Source organism: Folsomia candida, unplaced genomic scaffold (assembly GCF_002217175.1).
Source record: "Folsomia candida strain VU population unplaced genomic scaffold, ASM221717v1 Fcan01_Sc022, whole genome shotgun sequence".
Classification (NCBI taxonomy): Eukaryota; Metazoa; Arthropoda; class Collembola; order Entomobryomorpha; family Isotomidae; genus Folsomia; species Folsomia candida.
The window spans coordinates 1,596,824-1,618,289 of NW_019091214.1; the positions used below are offsets into that span (position 1 = coordinate 1,596,824).

Here is a 21,466-nt window from a genome sequence, read left to right on the forward strand (position 1 = left end):
TTCTACTATGAGCAGATTTGCAAACTGAACATGCGTGCAAAAAAAATTAAACATCACATTACATAACAAACTCGAATGGGATTCAACCTTGCAAAAAAAGAGTGAGCAGATAACAAAAATCAGCCGATTATATAAATTAATCTTCCCCACAGTGTCGCACTCTCAGTCGCGAATATACATTTGCAACTTCTCCATCCAATAATTTTTTCGCAAATTTGCAAAAATGAAGGTGCCAACGCAATCCTACATTTCCGGAAAATGGTTTGACTCCGAACTCGCGACCACGTTTCCCGTCATCAACCCGGCTTCGGGCGACATTATCGCCGAGGTGGCCGATTGTGGGGCGAAATTGACCAGTTTCGCCATCGAAGGGGCGGCCGACGCTTTTCCGGCGTGGAAACAAAAAACGGCGAAGGAACGGGGCGAAATTTTGCTCAAGATTAAAGAAGTTTTGCTCAAGAATGCCGACCACGTGGCGGAAATCATGACGAAAGAGTGTGTAAGTGTGTAACAAGAAATTGAGGCAATTCACGCAGATCTTGGTAACTTTGTAGATTCCATAAACTTAAAAACTTTTACATAATTTTGCAAATATTTCAGAGAAAAATTAGCTTGCAAACCTTTGTAAACTTACTCCGATCGTATGCGTCGCTTTATTTTGGAAAAGTTTGTAAAATTATTTTACCAAGCTTATCGATTTTATAAGTTACCAATGACTGTGTGAATTGCCTCAGAAATTCAGAAATACTTCATAATTTCAAAGCAGGTAGCAAATTAATTTTAATCCAAAATCAGATTTAGTAGTTTGATAAATTTTTAAACAGGCCTATGCATTTTGCTATAGTTTTTTTGCAAACTATTGCTTGCAATTTGTGAAAGGGTGCAAAACAATTTTGCAAAATTTATATATGTACGAGTTAAAAATATTGGCGTGAACTGATATCATATTTTTTAAATGATTAAACAAGCAATGGAAGAATGTTATTTTTTAAATGATTAAACAAGCAATGAAAGAATGTTTCCTAATCTAGAAACTTATTTGGGTCGTATAAACTTATAATTTTCTGAAATTGGCTTTCAAATTTTTCATGTCTAGCTTTGTAAAATTCAAAATCATTTTTTAAAGATTTCTTTTGCGAAACGTATTCTCGCCAACTTCTACCCTTTTCAAAATTCTGCTAACAAGTAAGATTTCCAATCTTAATTTGCAAAAAATAGCAAAATAAGCGATTTTTTTTTCGAACAAATATTGCTATATTTCTTCTTCATTGCCATTTTACAAAATCATTGAATTCTTCTTAACTATTCAAAAAAATTCAAATTATTAAAAAAGCATGCAAATCTTATCCATAAAATATTTGCAATTTTCAGGGAAAGCCATTGAAAGAATCGCGCGTTGAGGTGGCCTTTTCGGCGTCGTTTTTCGACTGGTTTTCTGCCGAGGGGCGTCGCGCTTATGGGGAAACTATTCCCCCCACCGGACCTGGAAAAGCGATGATCACTATTCGCAAACCCGTCGGTGTTGCCGCTTTCATCACTCCGGTAAAAATTAGGATAAATTTGCACTACACAATTTGCAATCATTATTAACTACAAAATTTGACTAAATTATCTACGAATTGTACAAATTTTGCATATTTTTGATTTGGAAAATTTGAAAACTTTACAAATATTAAAATCTTTCCTACCCCAAAATATTCACTTGATAACAAATTTCACAAACTTCATAATTTCATTAAATCTTCGAATATTTTAAAATCTTGCATCAATAAATTCCACAACCTTTTTTGTCACTAAATTTTCGTTTACCATTCTAATCCAAGTTTCAATTTATTTTAATTCTGTCAATATACTGGTCAAATTTACAAAATTTACAAAGTTTAACGACGAATTTGGAAATAATTATATATTAACAACTTTTTAAAATAATAGGTCATCATATTCATCGAAAGAAATCTTTAACATTGTATTACTAATATATTTTATTTATTTTTGAAATATTTTAAATTTCTTGAAAATTTTTAGTGGAACTTTCCCCTTGGCATGCTAGCTCGTAAGGTGAGCGCTTCTTTGGCTGCCGGATGCACGTGTGTCATAAAACCAGCCGAAGACACGCCGCTCACGGCATTAGCGTTTGCACAGGTAAAAATAATTCACTTCAACCATTGCAATTGGGTAAATTCTGCCATAATTTTCGCCCAGCTTTACATAAATTCCAAAAACATTAACAACATTTTTTCAGAAAAATTTCCAAAAAAAATCTTTCAATTCAAGCCAATCTTTGCAAACTTTATAAACTAATTCTACATGGTTTACAAACTTTATCTTAAAAAATTAGTTTTTTTGAATTTTACGTATAATTTGAATATCTGGTTATATAAAGGTTTTCCCCTTTTTTGTAAACTATGTAATTTTTAAAAATTTAGACAGTTTACAAATATAATTTCCACATCTTACAAAGTTTACAAAGTAAATTATTGTGCACAGATTTGTCACGATGCCGGGGTTCCTGCCGGGGTCGTGAATGTGGTGCCGTGCTCGAGAAAGAAGGTCGTCGACGTGGGCGACATGCTCTGCTCGCATAGAAAAGTCGCTTGTCTCTCATTCACGGGGTCAACCGCGGTCGGAAAGGTAATTTGTAATTAGCTTTACATAATTCACGTAGTTTTTCGTAATAGTTTTTGTAAAATTCAGAAATTTTACTAAAATTCACTAATTTAAGAAACACTCAACAATTTGCGTAAAGTTAGAATAAGCTTGCTAACAGATTTTCTTCGCATTTTTACAAAATTCGTCAGAGTTTCTCAAATTCTGAACTCAATTCTGAATTTCTCAAATTCAAAACAAATTACAAAAACGTTGCAAAACTAATTGCTTCGGTACTGCTTTGGACACATATCTATATTTATGAAACTTTCTAAATACTATTAGAATTTTCACAAAGTAAAAATAAATCCACAATTTTTAGGGATCCTCCTTCAGCTAAAATTATTTTACTGATCATAAATAAATTTGCAATTTATTCTAACATTTTTTTGCCAATTTGGCCAAGGAAAATTTTGCTGGTATTTTAGGAATTTTCTATTTTTTGAGTTTGTATTTATTTTGAAGTTTTTATTAATTTTGAAGTTTTTATTAGTTTTGAAGTTTTTATTAATTTTGAAGTTCAGTGTCAATGTTCAAAACCGAATAAGAGTTTTAGTTTAGTTTATTAGAATTGCAACAATACAATCAGATTCAGATCTGCAATCTAGATGACTAGCAACAAATTAATTTCAATAATTTTTTTTAAGTCAATCTCAACTCAAAAACTTTACCTATTTTCAAAATTCAACAAAATTTCAAAATATTACCAGGATAGATAAAATTTTAAATTTTATCACAATAATAACTTCGATCCTGAAGTTTACAACAATTCAAAAATAATTATTTCGAAATTTCAACCACTTCAGTTATTAGGGATCTTATTTCAACTAATTTTTTTAGGTATAATAATTTACCGTCCATAAGTAAATTTATATTTTTTTAAACTTTTTTGTCAAGGATGACTTTCCAGGAATTAGATTAGTTTGATGCAAGTGTTCAATACCGAATAATATTTTTACTACTATTTATATTGCTATTTGAAGTGCAAAGATGTGATGGTGTTGCTCGAAAATTAGGCAACTATTAAATAAAATTGCAATCAAATTTTTAAATCAATTTCAACTCAGAAACTTTACCTGTTTTCGAAATTCAATCAAATTTCAAAATATTATCAGGACAACAGATATTAAATTTTATCACGATAATAATTGAATTTTATAACAACTCAGAAATAAAGATTCCAAAATTTTAACCACTTCAAAAAACTTGTTGATAGACTAATTGCCAACTTTTGGTTTAATAGGGAATAAAAAATTAGCCAAAAAATCAATCTTTGTGTAATTGTGTTGGACATTATCAAAAAAATGTGAAAGATAGGATTCGATTTTGTACAAAAGTAAACGACCGATTAACCTGATTCCATTGCAATTATGAATTTAATTCAAAAATCAATTTCGGCATGAAACTTTACAAAAATTTTGCTGAAAACTTCACAAAATTTATGAAATTTGTTAAGAAAAATCTTTCACATTTTTGAAATTTCAATCAAAACCAAAAGCTAAAAACTCAAAGTTTTCAACGCAAACCTCATATTTTTATTCTGAATTTCTAGAATTACCCAATTTTTTAATAAATCTTTAACTTTTATATTTCCTAAATATTTAAAATTTTGATGTAGTCGTTGTACGCGAAATGTTCCTCTACAATGAAACGTGTCCACATGGAACTCGGAGGAAATGCACCGTTCATCGTTTTTAACGATGCCGACATCGACCTTGCTGTGAGTGGATTGATTGCATCCAAATATCGTAATTCTGGACAGGTCAGATTTCTAAAAAAATATAGTTATTTTCCTTCAAAATTTCAAATTTTATTAAATTTCCATGTAATTTTCTAGACGTGTATCACCGCCAACAAAATTTTAGTCCAGTCACAAATTTATGACAAATTTATGGACAAATTGCTCCAAGCCGTGACCAAGTTGAAAGTTGGGCCCGGTTTGGAACCCGATACGGATGTCGCCGCCATCATTAACGACGCGCAAATCGAGAGGGTAAAAAAATGAGGATAAAACTGTCTCCAAAATCATATCGTCTAAATTTTTATAAGCTCCCTAAATTTTGAAATAACGGTTTTCATATTTATGAAACCTTATAAATCATTGTCTTTTAGAAGTTTTTCTTAGGTGAGGCATAGTAACCATGAACACATGAAAAAATGCATGGTTACGGCGAAGCCTAAGTATGCGAACAGACCCCCCCTCCCAAAATTCCACTCAAGATTGTGGCAAAACGGCTAATCGTATCAAAATGGTGTAAAAGGCAATCGTGCAGACCTTGCTGGGTAGATGATGCCCGTCAATTCGAGGGAGATAGCAATCTTATTTTAACCCATTTTAAATCGATTTTAAACTTTCAAACGACTGGCAAATTCACTTTTGCCATGCAAAGGTTGTGACTCGTCTGTGTTTTAATGTGCGGAAATCTATAACGCGTCATTTAGAACAAACCCGAGCGAAATCGGATAAGAAATGAAAAAGTTTTCTTGGTAGCATCTGCAGCCAGTTACGTTACTTGTAATATTTCTTCATTACTTATAAGAAACACTCGTTTCTATTAGCAACCAGCACAATAGAAACATGTAAGCTCTGCACTTACATATGCAAATATCTAAACATGTAAATATTTATGTACATGTATGCACTTTTAGAAATCCAGTATTAAAATAGTACCAAGCGGTATTCAGAAATGACTACAAAAATGGTACTCACAACTAATGCTCTGACGTAATCATGTTTCGTTTTCTCCCATGTGAGAAAAATTTCACGGTGAAAATGCAAATTTTCTTTCACGTTTTCCATCATAACTTTGTTTAAACTGAGCATTACGAAAAATCCTGAAACACGTGTTTAATCATTTATCTAAGCATACATAATTATCGTGTTTTCGTCAAAATCGGAGCTAGACCGGGCGTCATCGTCAAGCAATAGGTACCACTGAGAATTCAATTATACCAGATTTCTAAGTGTGTGATATACATACATATATGTATGATGTTGATACATTTCTTGCCTATTAGTCCACGGGTGACAGGGGAATTTAATTTGGTGTTCCACGCATCCACACCCACTGGAGAATTAATGCATATGCAACGCACCCAGACTAATGAGGATTTAATTTGGTATCTATTATTGATGACAAATTAAAGAGACTTAAAAACAAAAAATAAACTAATTCTTTTAAAAAAACTTAGGTGAGGCTTGCTTAAAAGGGGGAAACAAGAGGTTATCATCGTGTAGTAAAGTAAAATAATATGCTACATCAATGTTCATCTCATGATTTATAATTTTATGTGAATACAATAACAAATTATATGCGTTTCGGACCATTTGCCTCGCCGTGGGCCATTTTATGATTCAAGTAATTAAAATAACTTGAAAATTTATTAACGCTTAGTGCATTTGATACAGATAAGCAGTAATAATTCATATGAAACGATACAGGATTTAGTTAGATAATTTCGTTATCCATAATCTATTGGTGATGTAATGTACGAAGCTTGAGCTAGTTTGTAATAAGAAATATTATATTTCAGAACACTAAATTTTAAAAACTTCGACCTATCTTTGAAATATATTCATGTAGGCCATCAGTATAAGCAGAATCGAATGGTAACGAAGATTGCAACTTATGTATATTTAGGTACAACCATCAATATGGCGCACATACATATATATACACATATATATACATAATATATGTATTTGTATGGAACAATTAATCAGGCCCACGGCGAGGCAAATGGTCCGAAACGCATATATTTTGTTATTGTATTCACATAAAATTATAAATCATGACATGAACATTGATGTAGCATATTATTTCACTACACGATGATAACCTCTTGTTTCCCCCTTTTAAGCAAGCCTCACCTAAGTTTTTTTTTAAGAATTAGTTTATAGAGAATGCAATCTCCATAACTAAATTTGATAAAATTTATTCTGAAACTTTTTGCGCAAATGAAAAAAATCGATACTCGAGAAAATCGTGACTAGAAAAGTATTGCCTTCATTTAGTCCTTGATAGATTTTTGATAGATTATTTGAAACATTTTTCATAGTATGTACTTCGTAGAATGTTTCCGAGTTTTTCGCATAATTTTTCATAGAATTTTAAGGAGTTTTTCCTAGCCTTCTTCCGTCGTTTCCGATCCTGTGAATTTTATTTTCCCCACATTTCCCAACTTTATCGTAATTTTTCCCCAATTTTTCCCAAAAATTTACCTCGTTCCATTTTTTCTTGGCAGATTGAGCGCATCGTGACCGAGTCGATCGAACAAGGCGCCACTTTGTTGCACGGTGGCGTCCGCGTGTCCACCCTCGGACCTCGTTTCTTCCAACCCACCATCCTCACCAACGTGAAGCCCAACGTGGCCGCGTACGAAGAAGAAATTTTCGGCCCTGTCGCCGCAATTTGCAAATTTGAAAGTGAAGACGACGCCATCAAATTTGCCAACGACACGGACAAAGGTCTCGCCGCGTATGCGTACACGAACAATCTCCGCCTTTCGTGGAAACTTGCGGATTCCTTGGAATTTGGAATGGTCGGGATTAATGAGCCTATAGTGTCCACGTGCGAAGCGCCGTTTGGTAAGAGGGACATTAATATTGTTCGCATAAAGAGTAAAGCTTAATAACGGAATTTGCAAAAAATTGGCAACAGTTCTATTTATAAATAATTTTATAAACATCTTTTTTGACCATTTATATTGTAAGTTTTCCCTGAAAATTTAATTTCGCAAAACAGTTGCTTACGTTTACTGAAAGGAAATAGTTGTGTGATCTTATTTGCAACAATTTTTTTTGCCAACTTTTGCTAATTTAAAATATAAGTCACCGGCTTATATATATCTATATTTTACAATCGTTTGCATTACTATTTGCACAATTTTTGCGATGTGGCGATTAAGTCTTACATTTTAAAATAATTTTGGCTCGGATGACATTCTCTCAAAAACTCAGATAAAAATTTTGCACATCAATTTTGCACATCTAAACGTAGAGCCTGAAAATAGAATATATGTAAATAATTTGTGAACAATTAAATTTTAGTTGAAAAAAATACGTTGTTTTGACCAAGTAGATTGAAAATTTTTCCTGAAAAATTTATTTTCACAAAATATTTGCGAAACACATATACTGCTTTCTCCAAAAAATTAAGACTTGTGCGGATTGTTACAACTTCAAAATTTGCATATAAATTGAATACATAAATTTTTGCAATGGATAATTAAAATTTCAATTTTCCTCTTATTTCAGGTGGGATTAAAAACAGCGGATTTGGTAAAGAAGGTTCGAAACACGGTCTGGATGAGTACACGTACCTCAAATATGTCGCCTACGGAAATCAGATCCCTTCTTGATACCAAAATTTCGAAACAAAATTCAGAAATGTAAGACTGTCCCTGCAAATTTTTGGAAATCAAAAAATAAATCTTAACTTATTCATTTTTAAATTGTATATAAATTTGAAACGTGTTTTTGAAATAAATTGGCAAATAATTGGCAAAACAAGTTGTTAACCATAATTTGGCACAAATTTGTTTCTAAAATTACATGATTTTTCATGAAAATTAATTTTTCGTGGACCGTTTTTGAAGGAATTTCCTTCTGCATTTTTTAATTTGATTTGTTTAACTAAATTTACAAATTCGCTTCTACAACTTTACAAAAATAAAACGGCAAAGTTTACAAAGTTTGTTAAATAATTATACAGGAATTACCACGTTTACAAATATACACGTGAACTGTTCTTCATTAAGACAAAAGTTGATAAAAACCTTCAATTTTTCACAAATAGCCTTGTCTTGCCTACTTCGCAAAACTGGGCAATGATTAATTTGTAACCGGCTCGCAAACCTTGTTAAATTTGCGAGCTATGAGTACGTCGTACGACTGTGGTAAAAATTGAAGAAGCGTGAAAATTTGCAAAATATGATGTGATTTGAAGTCGAATATAGTTTGTAAGTAAATGTAGGCAATCAGTTTTTATTGAAAATAGATTTGTTGTCACTCGTAATAAAATGAGATTCCATTTCAACAAAAGTTTATCGTGGTAACCCCCTTTTTATTTTGTTATGTTAAAAAAATAAACAAAATAAAATTTCCAAATTTAAATTGGAAATTTTATTTACTTGTTGGCAATATTTTGAAAACTGAAAAAGTTGGGGAGAATACCTATTCGATAAAAAATTTAAAAAAAAAGATTTTGCAAACACTTTACGAAGATGGACATAAAAAATATTTATGGATGACGGTGAAGCCAATTTCAGAAAATTATAAATTTATACGAGTCAAATAAATAAGTTACTAGATCGGAAAAATTGCCCTGAACATTCGAATTTTCGAAAATAAATTTCGCCAATATTTTTATGTAAAACAAAGATTTCTTGTGACTGATAATTAAAGAAATAAAAATGTTTCCCCAAATCAACTAAACTGTATAGGAAACGTTACAAAGTGTTACAAAGTTACAAAGTAGATAAGGCAATTCTGGCAGTCATTGGTAACTTTGTAAAACCCGCAAATTTAGTAGCATAATTTTACAAACTTGTACAAAATAAAAAGACGACCTGATAAGAGTAATTTAAAACAAATCTGTAAGCTAATTTTCCTTGAAAACATTTGTCAAATTTTCTGAGTTTACATAGTTTATGAATTCTACAATAAAGCTTTCGCAAGTTCGTAACCACGTAAGTTTACGAAAATGTGCTTGAGTTACGAACCAAAACGATTGACGGTCAGTTTGGCGAAAGCCAGTTTGGCGAAAATTTTTTTTTCGCCAATGTGGTAAAAAAAACTGTCATGAAAGTACTAAATGGCAAAATTATTGTTACATTTGGCGAAAGTTGAAAACTCGTAAAAATACATTTGGCGAAATTTAAATTTCGCATTTATTTATGTCAAACCGCTCAAAATATTACAATTAATTCATATATTGTAAGATAAAATAAAATTAAAACTTGTAGTCTGGAGTGCTTCCAACTAGCTTCTCTGTTGCGATTAATCATTCTTCATTCTTCGGATAACATTGTCGGCCAAACAAATAGATTGAGCCAATAATGATACGGTTGTTATGGTCTTATCCAAAATGTCTTGGGCAGATAAGGAAGGTTCCTATCGAGCCAACTGCTTTGCTTGACACACTAATATTTCCGCCTCAGTTCTATGTCAAATATTGTTCCTTATGCATAAATGTGTGTTACAATACTATAAAAGAATTATGTACATCGGAAAATCTGGTGGTGTGAACAGTGTTTTTCATCTTCGGTCCAAGCATTTTTGCATAAATAGAGATATTAGAGATATCATAGTATGCGCATACTATCTTCATGAGTTACGATTTTCACAAAATCCTCGTTTTCGCCAAATGCGACATTATTTTCGCCAAATGGTACTTTAAATAAAATAAAACTAACGTACGGTGAAATGCATGAAATTTGTTTTTCGCCAAATGGGATTATTTTTTGGCGAAAGTTTTTCGCCAAAAGTGTTTTCGCCAAACTGACCGACTACCACCAAAACATGCCTTTCATCTTCGTAAGGATTTGTAACTTCGTAGGCACAAATTGTCTTCGAGATGCCACAAATTTACCAAAAACTTATTCTTAGAAAGCTTCGCAAGTTTACGTGGTTATGGAGTTATGGAGGCTGACGTAAAATGTCTTTACTCTACAACTGCTTGTATTGAATCTGAATAATTAACACGTGCAAGATTTTATAGTAAGTACAGATTCGACGTTTAAATCTGACAGAGTTGTGTGAAATTCGTTTGTTTTGCTTGATAGTTTAAAATTAGGTAAATTGAATTGAACTAAATTCCATGAGATTACGGAATTACCAAATAATTAGTTAATTATTACTAATCTGTTTTATACCGAGTGGTAATAGGGTGACGTGAAATGCCTCAATGTCACCCTTGACTTGCCTAATGATCTTAGCGATTTGCACATAAGATTTTCCGCCCACAGTTTGCAATGTACCATGGTCCACCGCACGAAAATGGTCCATGCTGGACCATGGACCATTTTTCAGATGGTCCAATGGACCATGGATCAATTTATTGCGGGCTATGTTTCCGCCTAGCAAAAATGCCATCTTGGTAAAAAGTGTCACATACAGAAGTAGGATTTTTTGTAAGTACAGGACGCCGTTTAAAGTATCGCAACGTTTCGAACTGTTGAACAAGATTTTAGATAAGGTGATTGCGCATGATAATTATTAAAGGACGGATATTTATGTATTTGTAGAAAATCATCAAGATATTATCATCGATAATCATCGATCATTAATCATCGACATTTTTAAAAACGCCAAAAGAACACAAAAGTAGGAATTTTCAAGAAATTTGTCATTTTGAGAGGAAATTATTCAGATTTTTTTGTAATCAGATTTCTTTGAACACAAAATTTCGTCTCATCATTGAAATATTGACAAAATATATACAGTTAGCAAAATTATTGATGGCACCTTTAGCAGTCACGACAAAAATCTTACAAGGGAAGGCTCCTGACTGCTTGTTGTGTCCAGGGTACCCACCGTGTTTTTTTAGAACCCACCAGGAGACCAGGACCCTAAATGTAGGATTCATTCATATTAACGTGTACAAGGCATATTTGGCGCCGTGGCGTGCACCACTTTCTTAATTTAAGAAAAATTTAATTACAAAATTAATCAATTCACTTTAAATAGGGAAAATTTTTTTTTAATAATGCAAATTGTGTTATTATAAAATAATTTGCAATTTTTCAGGGAAAGCCTTCGAAAGAATTGCCCGTCGAGGTGGCCTTTTCGGCGTCCTTTTTCGACTGGTTTTCTGTCAAGGGGAGCCGCGCTTATGGGGAAACTATTCCCCCACCGGACCTGGAAACGCGATGATTACTATTCACAGCCCCGTCGGTGTTGCCGCTTCATCACTCCGGTAAAAATTTGTATAAAATTTGCAGTTTCAGCGATCATCACGTATGCAATCATCACTTATGCAATCATCATCCTACAATAGTTACAATTATTATTAACATAAATTTGCAAGAATTTGACTAAGTTATCCACGGATTATAGATATTTTGCATACGATATTTTACGATTTTAAAAATTTAAAGTAAAAATTAATAAGTTTATTAATTCCATGCAAGTGTTCAATACCGAATAATAATATGTTTAGTAATTTATAAGTAGTTTTAACTCTTTTTTAGTGAGGAATTTCCTATATTTTGTAAAATTTCACAATTGAATTTGATAAAATTTATGCTTTAAATTTTTTGCAGCAAGAAAATATTTCGAAAACCCCGATACTCCTGAGAAATCCGTGACTTGCTTCGCATTTGTTTTTGTAAAATTCTGACAAATCGTACAATCATTTGCTTTGCTATTGATTTGCATACATTAATTTTTGAAAATTGCCTAACACAAAATTATTATTTTCCTAACGTAAAAAAAATCCACAATTTTTACGGATCCCACATCAGTTAAAATTATTTTTCTGATATTTCAACTTCCAGAAATAAATATGTAATTTACCAAACTTTAATTTCGTTGGTGAAAATTTTTATAAAATATTTGTGAATTTGATCAAGCTGTTAGTGCTTATATTTGCAAGTATCTTACAGTGCCTTATTTTTGCACTACAAATAGATAAAATATTTAATCCACTGCAGTAAAAATAAATTAAAATTTGATACGAGTTGAAGCCAGAAATAAATTTTTTCGGAAATTTTATTATCGACCAATTATTTTACTCAGATTTTACGTCCTTCCAGGAAACAAATTTTGGACGAACTCAAAATTTATATATTTACAATTCACAGCTTGATCAAATTCCGAAATATCTTACAAAAATGGGATTTTTGTCACTTTACGATAACCTGATTTTCCTTAACTGAAACTTTTGGAAACCATTTTTTCGAAATTCGTTTATATTCACTGACTCGGGCTATATAAACACTACACACTAGGTTTTTTTAATCAATTTCACCTCAAAAACTTCATCTACTTTTCGAAATTCAGCCAAATTTCATAACATTAGTATGTAGATAACATAAATTAGTAGATATTATTATACTATTAGCAGATAAACGTTAAAATTTAATCAAAATATTAATTTCTGTACTGAATTTTACAATAATTCCAAAATAATTACTTCATGATTTCAACCACTTCAATTTTTAGGGCTCCTCCTTCAAGTAACATTTTTTTTAGTAATAATTTAACTTCCAGAACTAACAATGCAAGTCTTTTACGTGTACAACTCAGATCTGGTTGGGACCAATTTTATTTTGTTCACCACAAAAAATAAGCATACCCATATTTTTTCATTTTTCATAATGCGCTAATTTGAGCCCGGGGCGCGAATTTGAAAACATTTTTCAGCCAAAACCTCGTTTTTTAAAAATTCTGTAAATTTTCGAATTTTTGCCCGAATCCAACAATTCGAAAACATGTGTCTTCAGAATGACTCACCTGACTTATGAAAAATCAAATTGTCTCGAAATTAGATTTTCAATTTTTTTGCCAGTTTTTGAAATTCATTAAAATTTTAAACTCGTTCAAATTTTTAATTCTTCAAAAAATAATGCATACGGATTTTTCATAAGTCAGGTAAGTCATTCTGAAGACACATGTTTTCGAATTTTTGGATTCGCGCTAAAATTCGATAATTTACAGAATTTTTAAAAAACGAGGTTTTGGCTGAAAAATGTTTTCAAATTCGCGCCCCGCACTCAAATTAGCGCATTATGAAAAATGAAAAAATATGGGTATGCTTATTTTTTGTGCTGAACAAAATAAAATTGGTCCCAACCAGATCTGAGTTGTACACGTAAAAGACTTGCATTGTAAGTTGTTGTTTTTTTTTACTTTTTTTTCCCAAGAAAAATTTTCCAGGAATTTCTTATATTTTAAAGTGTGTACTTATTAGTTTGATGTAAGTGTTCAATACCGGATTAAATTTAAATAATTTATTAGTATTTTATGAACATTCAGATTAATTCTGGCATAAGCGAATGTAAAAATAATTAAATTTGGATTAAATCTTTTAATCAATTTCAACTCTGAAAATTACGTTTTCAAAATTCAACAAAGTTTCAAAATATTATCAGCAGGATAAGCAAATTTTATCACAAGAATAATTTCAGTCCTGAATTTAACAACAATTCAGAAGTAACGATTCAGAAGTTTTAACCACTTCAAAAAACTTATTGATAGACTAACTGAAAACTAATTCAATATTATTAAGATATACAAATTAAGAAATTTAACAAATAAATTTGTGTTTTGAACTTATCAAAAAACCTAAAAACATTAATCAGTTTTTTATTTAAATTTGAAAAAAATACTTTACAAATTTATGGAAATGCAGATCAATCTAATCAATAGGAATTAACCTTTTTATGTAATTTTACTCCAAAAATTTAATTACAAAATTAATTTCAGCACTGAACCTACAATCAATTTCATTATTTACAAAAAATAAATCCAGAATTTTTAGAGATCCTCCTTCACAAATAGTTTTTTTTACAAATAATTAAATTTTCAGAAATTAATTTTAAATTAATTTTAACTATTTTTTGGCGAACTTGGTCAAAACAAATTTTGCAAGAATTTTTTTATATTTTAAAAGTTTTTACTTATTAATTCGATGACAATGTTAAATACCGATTAAGGTTTTTGCAATTAATGGGCATTGAATCAGCATAAATATTTTAACAGGTGTGTATGGGTAGTGACAAACTAGTTTCAACTTTCAATGACATTTTGTAAATTTTTGAAATTCATCAACATTCCAAAAGACAGATGACAAAATTTGACCATAATAAAGATTGAATTTCACAATAATTCGGCAAAATTTTCTTGAAGGACTGATCGAAAACTTTTAAATTAATAGGAAACATAAATTTTGTCACAAAATCAATGTTTTATGTGGGACACTATCAAAAAATGTAAAAGACACTATCCGATTTTTATCTAAATTTGAAAAAATAATACTTTAGGGAAAAAATAAAAATTTACAAATTTACGAAAACACCCAAAGATATATTCTGTAAGCCTTTGAATGGCATTTTCGTGCTAAATTTAATTCTAAACTCGATTTCGGCATTAAATGATTTAATTACTTACAAAAATGGAAGAAAAAAGTTTACAAAATTTAGAAAATTTGTTTCTCAAAAAATGTTTCTTGAAATCAAAATCAAAATCAAAAGTTTGAAGTAAGTGATTCATCGCAAAAACCACATTCTGATTTCTGAATTTCCGAATCTGCATACATGACTAACTTCATAATAAATTTCCAATATTTCCTAAGTACTTTCTAACTCGAATGCATATTATTTATGTGATATTGATGACCACTTTTGCCCCTGATACTTTTATATACTTTGTAAAAAATGACACGATGTTTACAGTGGATGCCCATATAAGAGACCGGAATAATACACATTGCACCGATTCCCCAGGGAAATTGTTTTAAGAAAAATATGGCTTATGAGTAGGGTGACACATGTTGTCAGTCTCAGATTTTGATGTCCTTTGGATATGTTGTAGTACTATATGAGTGTGCAAAAAGTGAAGGAGGATTAGACTCCATGAGCCCATTTACGCCCGCCACACCCCCTCAAAAGTGCCAAAACCCCCAGAGTTGCCGCACTAAAATCATCCCCAAAAATCGTGTTTTGCTCAGATTTGGATGAAATTTATATTTTTGTGATCCCAGATAGTTGCTCTATCATATCCAATAGCAAACTCAACTTTTTTGAAATTTTTAATATTTTTGAAGATTTTCTGACCAAGGGTACTATGTATTGAAAAAATTCGAATTGTCGTTCTGGTATGCTCGCTCACTTCATAAAAATATGTATATCAACATGCGTAGAAATATATAAAAGTATCAGGGGCAAAAGTGGTCATCAATATCACATAAATAATATGCATTCGAGTTGCAGTCACGTGACATGCCACGAAAAGTTTTTCTTTTAATTTCTGAGGTCAGTAAATGTGAAGAGAGTAACAATAAAGTCTCTTCGCATACTATCACGCGCCTTAAATAAATTTAATAATATGTATTTACTTAATAGTGAACCACTTTTATCTAAAATTCATTATGCGGCGTATTTTTAAATTTTTACTTGACAATCTTGGGTCTGGTTTGCATATATGTACCACTCTTCCAAATTTCAGTAAACATTAATAGAACTCTCATTATTCTTTCAGAAATAAAGTGTATGCAGTTGTCCTTAAGATGTCATGAATGTTAAATTACTTTGTATACTTACTCATTAGTATTAAATAATTCTTTCGATAATTTTAAAATTTAATTTAACTGGATTTAAAAATAAAACTACATTTAAAAAACAGCATTCTTCGGTGAGGGTGCGACTAAAAACTTTTAAACAAGAGCATTGAACAAATTTTGAAATTTAATATTGACCAACTTTTGCCTCACCGTGGGTCCAAAATGATTCTGCATAAATGCCCACGGTGAGGCAAGTTGGTAATATTAAATTTTAAAATTTGTTCAATGCTCTTGTTTAAAAGTTTTTAGTCGCACCCTCACCGAAGAATGCTGTTTTTTAAATGTAGTTTTATTTTCTGGTTTTTGAGTTGGAATTTTTTTGTTCGTTACCAACAGCAATAAGATAGGTAAGGTGCAATTATCATATGCGATTAAGCAGCTTAAACGGCTGCAGATACCTCCATCAAAAGTTTCTCATTTTTCAACCGATTTTGCTCGAACGTATCTTAAATGGTGCGTAATCAGTGCCCGCACAATAAAATCAATAGCCGGCATGATCATTGTATGGTAAAATTGAATTTCCGGTTCATTTTAAAATTTCAAAGGTCCTAAAATTCTTGTAATACTAGAGTTTTGCAAAAAGAAAATTGAAAAGACACTAAATTTTGTAATTGTCTGATTTTTTTGTTTCAAAATTTTTTCAGTAAATTCAACCGTCCGAGCTGTAGCGTTGACAGAAGTTTTAGGACCCTGTCTTGAAAGCATACCTTGGCTTCGCCGTAACCATGCGCTTTTCTGTCGTGAGGGTAGCCCTTGGTTACTTTCCTCACCTCAGAAAAACACAGGAATATTATTATTGGATTAATTTGTGCTATGGGTTGTCATGTCGGAAATAGGTCAGTTTAGCGAAAAAACTTTTTGCGAAAAAAAATCCGCCACAAAAAATCACACTTGGCGAAAAATAGGTTTCATGCGTTTTACAGTAAGTTAGGTTTAATGTGTAACCTGTCACGTGACCACGGGGGGGGGGGGGGGGTAATGGATTTATCACCATTGGTCACCAAGGGGGGGGAGGGGGTCAAAATTGTCCAAAAATCGATCACGTGATTTATGGACGCTCCCAAATACGAAAATAGTCAACCAATATTCTGTTAACCTTTTAATAGAAATTTTATGCAAAATTTAATCATATAATCGATTTCGGCGTTGAACGATTAACAATTTACAAAAATTTAATAAAATTTAAGAATAAAGTTTGCAAAATTTACCAAATGTGTTTCTCAAAAATTCTTTCCTGAAATCCAATCCAACCAAAGTCAAAAGTTATAGTAGAAATATAAGTGTCTCATCGCAAAAACCCCCATTTTAGTTTCTAAATATCCGAATCTGCATACATAACTTCCTAATAAGTTTCCAATATTTCTTAAATACTTAAAATTTTGATCTAGTCGTTGTACGCGAAATGTTCCTCGACGATGAAACGTGTCCACGTGGAACTCGGAGGAAATGTGCCGTTCACCGTTTTTAACGATGCCGACATCGACCTAGCCGTGAGTGGATTGATTTCATCCAATTTCGAAATTTTGTACAGGTCAGATTTCTAAAAAAATAGTTATTTTGCTTCAAAATTTCAAATTTTATTAAATTTCCATGTAATTTTCTAGACGTGTATCAACGCTAACAAAATTTTAGCCCAGTCACAAATTTACGACAAGTTTATGAACAAATTTCTCCAAGCTGTGACCAAGTTGGAAGTCGGGCCCGGTTTGGAACCCGATACCGATGTCGCCACCATCATTAACGACATGCAAATCGAGAGGGTAAAAAATAAGGTTAAAATTTTTTCAGAAATACGATTTCTAAATTTTAAATTTTGAAATAATTTCCAGTTTTATTAAATCTTACTTTATAGTCTGTTAAAAAATGAAATTAATTGCTTTAAAAAATTCACAGTTGAATTTGATAAAGTTTATTCTTCAAACTTTTTGCAGCAAGAAAATATTTCGCAAAAAACAGATACTCCTGAGAAATCCGTGACTTGCTTCACATTTGTTTTTTTTTAATTCTGACAAATCGTACAATCATTTGCTTTGCTATTGATTTGCATATATTAATTTGTAATTAATGGGCATTCTAATAACATAAAGATTTTAACAGGTGTGTATGGATAGTGACAAAATAGTTTCATCTTTCAATCACATTTTATAAATTTTATAAATTCAACCAAATTTCAAAAATTCTCAGGAGATAGCTGATAAAATTTGACCATAACAATGATTGAATTTCACAATAATTCGGGAACAATTTCTTGAAAGACTGATTGAAAATTTTTAACCTAACAGGAAACACAAATTTTGTCACAGAATCAATGTTTTGGGTTAGGACGAAAATACCGGTGAACCTTTTAATGGCATTTTCATGTTAAATTTAATTATAAAATCGATTTTGGCATTGAACGATTTAATTATTTACAAAAATTTAACAAAAATGTAATAAAAAAGTTTACAAAATTCAGGAAATTTGTTTCTCAAAATTTTTTTTCCTGAAATCCAACCAAAATCAAAAGTTAGAAAGAAAAGTGTTTCATCGCAAAACCCCATTTTTATTATTAGAACTGGGCGATAGTTAATTTCCAACCAGCTCGCAAACATTGCTAAATTTTCGAGCTATGAGAACGTCGTGCGACTGAGAAAATTAAAGAAGTGCGAAAATTTGCAAAATTTGACGTTGTTAGAAGTCGAATCTGTTTTTCACCAACTTTAGGCAATATTTTTTTGTGAAAATTAGACTTGTTGTGAATGATAATTTAAGAAATAAAAATTTTACCCAATTTCAACAAAAGTTTATAAAGTTACGAAGTGCATGAGGCAATTCTCGCACTCTTACTTATTTTGTTACAGTTTTTTAAAAATTAAAATTGGAAATCTTACTTGTTGGCAGAACTTTTAAAACTAAAAAAGTTGGGGAGAATACGTTGCGTAGGAAAATCCATAAAAAATGATTTTGTAAGCACTTTACGAAGCTGGACATGAAAAATTGGTACATGATGAAGCCAATTTCAGAAAATTATAAATTTAGACTCTAATAAATAAGTTTCTAGATATTAGAAGTTGACCCTAGTTTATTTAATTATTAAAAAATATGATACCAGTTCACACGAATATTTGTAACCCATACATAAATGTGATAAATTTTGCAACTTGATTTTGTAACCTTTTACAAAATGCATGTAAAATTTTACAAAAACTATTACAAAGTTTTGATGAACCTCTCTGATTTGTCTACAAAGATAAGTACCGTACAAGGAGGTGATAATGCTACCTTTGTCAGGCTGAAACTAAAAAGCGAGCATTACGTTTCTGACATAGTCAAGTTATCTGATTTTCTTTCTAAATTTACAAAATTTTATGAATGTACAAAGCATAGAAAAATCTTAATTTCTGAGGCAACCCACTCAGTCATTGATAACTTGTAAAATGCGCAAATTTTGTGAAATAATTTTACAAACTTTAAAAAAATAAGAGGAAGCATTATCTGAGCAAGTGTACAAAAATTTGTAATCTAATTTACTTCGAAATATTCGTAAAAATTTGCAAAAGTTTGTAAGTTTACAGATTTTACGAACTTTAAAATGCTTTTAAATGCCTGCGTAAATTACTTCATTATTTTAACGATTCATACTATACATGATTTGCAAGATTTTCCGCATATGGATTTTTTTTGTATCTGCACGCCGTTAAAGTATTGCAATGTTTTTGAACTGATGAACATGATTTTAGATCTGGTTCAAGTTAGGATTAGGTGCAATCATTATGGCAGATATTTGTATTTACGAAAAATCTATGAAATATGTATTCAATATTTATGAAAAAACTTCAAAATATTTTTTAGCTTATTACGGTAGCCACGTAATATATAAGTTTTAAAAAACAGGTAAGTTTAAAAAATAGATTAGTTTAAAAAATAGGTGAGTTTAAGAAATGGGTAAGTTTAAAAACGTCACATATGGCAGTCCAGCCAACATTTTTATGATGGTTTTTGCCTAATTCCTGTATGGAAGACATAGGTGGCCATATTTTCTTGGTCTCACATGTCTATCTCACGGAGAATAGAAAAAAAACGAAAGCAAATTTGTTGGCTGTACTGGGATACGTTACCTGGCGAGCGTAATAATTTGACATTTGATAAATAATTCTTGAAGTTTTCCGAAAAGAAAAAATGCCACCTTGGTAAAAAGTCTCGTGCATAGAAGTAGGATTTTTTTTCAAGAAATGTGCACCTACAGGACGCCGTTCAAAGTATCACAGAGTACTATTTCAAAATAATTTTAGATATGGTCAGATTTAGGTGAAATTATTGGAGGATATGTGTGTATTTACAGATGGTCGAGAGATATTTATATTTAAAAAAACGACAAAATATTTTCGAAAAGAACATAAAAATAAGAATTTTCTCAAAATTTGTAATTTTGAGCCAGAATTGTTGGATATTTTTTTGCAATCCAATTTCATTTTCCTCTCAAATATTGAAATATTGACAAAAAATATATTTTTGAAAATATATATATAAAAGATTTACGTATTTTTCAAATAATAGTGGAAATGTCTATAAACATAAATTACGAAGTTTACAAAAATGCAGTTCTTACTTCGTTGACAAAAAAGTCGAAAACAAAATCCTTCAATTTTTCAGAAAAATATTGCCTACTTCGCAAAACTGGGCAATATTAATTTATATGTAACCAGCTCGCAAAACTTGCTAAATTTGCTAACGTCGCACGACAGTGGTAAAATTTAAGAAATGTAAAAATTTGCAAAGATTGGTGGTATTTGTCAAAATTTGACGTTATTTGAAGTCGAATCTATTTTTAAATAAATTTAGGTAATTCCTCATGTAAAATACAGATTTGGAGCGAGTGATAATTTAAAAATAAAATAAAATTTTGTCACACTGCAACAAAAGTTTATAAAGTTACGAAATTGATGAAACAGTCAAAGGTAACTCTACTCCAAAATTACTCTTATTTTCATATTTTATTACACTTTTTAAAAAATTAAAATTGGAGATTTGGAAACTTATTTACTTGTTATCAAAATTTTGAAAACTAAAAAAGTTGGGGAGAATATGTTTCGATGAAAAAATTGAAAAAATGATTTTACAAACACTGTACCCATTTTTCAAACACTGTATGAACGCTTAGTGGAGTGGATACGAAAAGTATTTGTGTGACAGTGACGCCAACTTCAGAAAATTATAAATTTATACGACTCAAAAAAATAAGTTTCTAGATAAAAAAATGGTAACCTTTAACAAATATGATAGCAGTCCGCGCGAATATTTGTAATTCATACATAAACAGGATGACGTTTGCAAAATGATTTTGCGACCTTCTACGAAAAAATTTAAAATTTGCTAAAACTATTACAAAATTAATAAGCCCCTCCGATCTGTCTACACATTTTTCAAATTATAAACACGGATTTTCTATTCAAATTTACAAACTTTTATGATTCTACAAAGTATAAAAAAATTTTAAATTCTGAGGCAACTCACTCAGTCATTGATAGCTTGTAGTGTTGGTTCTGCCGATAGAGTTA

The 21,466-nt window shown here is 31.0% G+C and overlaps 1 protein-coding gene and 1 long non-coding RNA gene across 2 annotated transcripts; both read left to right on the forward strand.

The window, feature by feature from the left end:
• The first annotated feature begins 44 nt into the window (after window positions 1-44).
• LOC110858740 (succinate-semialdehyde dehydrogenase, mitochondrial) lies at window positions 45-8,066 on the forward strand. Its single transcript, XM_022107600.2, has 8 exons — window positions 45-499; window positions 1,372-1,542; window positions 2,026-2,142; window positions 2,488-2,631; window positions 4,265-4,408; window positions 4,484-4,639; window positions 6,892-7,234; window positions 7,904-8,066. The coding sequence occupies exons 1-8, from the start codon at window positions 224-226 to the stop codon at window positions 8,005-8,007; spliced, it is 1,455 nt and encodes a 484-aa protein (XP_021963292.1). The 5' UTR covers window positions 45-223; the 3' UTR covers window positions 8,008-8,066.
• A 3,206-nt stretch (window positions 8,067-11,272) lies between these two features.
• On the forward strand, window positions 11,273-18,235 carry LOC118438487. The gene is made up of 2 exons (XR_004836833.1): window positions 11,273-11,564; window positions 17,318-18,235. It is a non-coding gene; the product is annotated as an uncharacterized LOC118438487 (long non-coding RNA).
• The last annotated feature ends 3,231 nt before the right edge of the window (window positions 18,236-21,466 follow it).

Excerpts from the sequence above, each read along its gene's own strand:
- LOC110858740 (XM_022107600.2), top strand. The coding sequence starts at position 224 with ATGAAGGTGCCAACGCAATCCTACATTTCCGGAAAATGGTTTGACTCC. Across the intron at positions 500-1,371 it reads AAATCATGACGAAAGAGTGT|GGAAAGCCATTGAAAGAATC; the intron begins GTAAGTGTGTAA and ends TGCAATTTTCAG. Across the intron at positions 7,235-7,903 it reads CACGTGCGAAGCGCCGTTTG|GTGGGATTAAAAACAGCGGA; the intron begins GTAAGAGGGACA and ends CTCTTATTTCAG.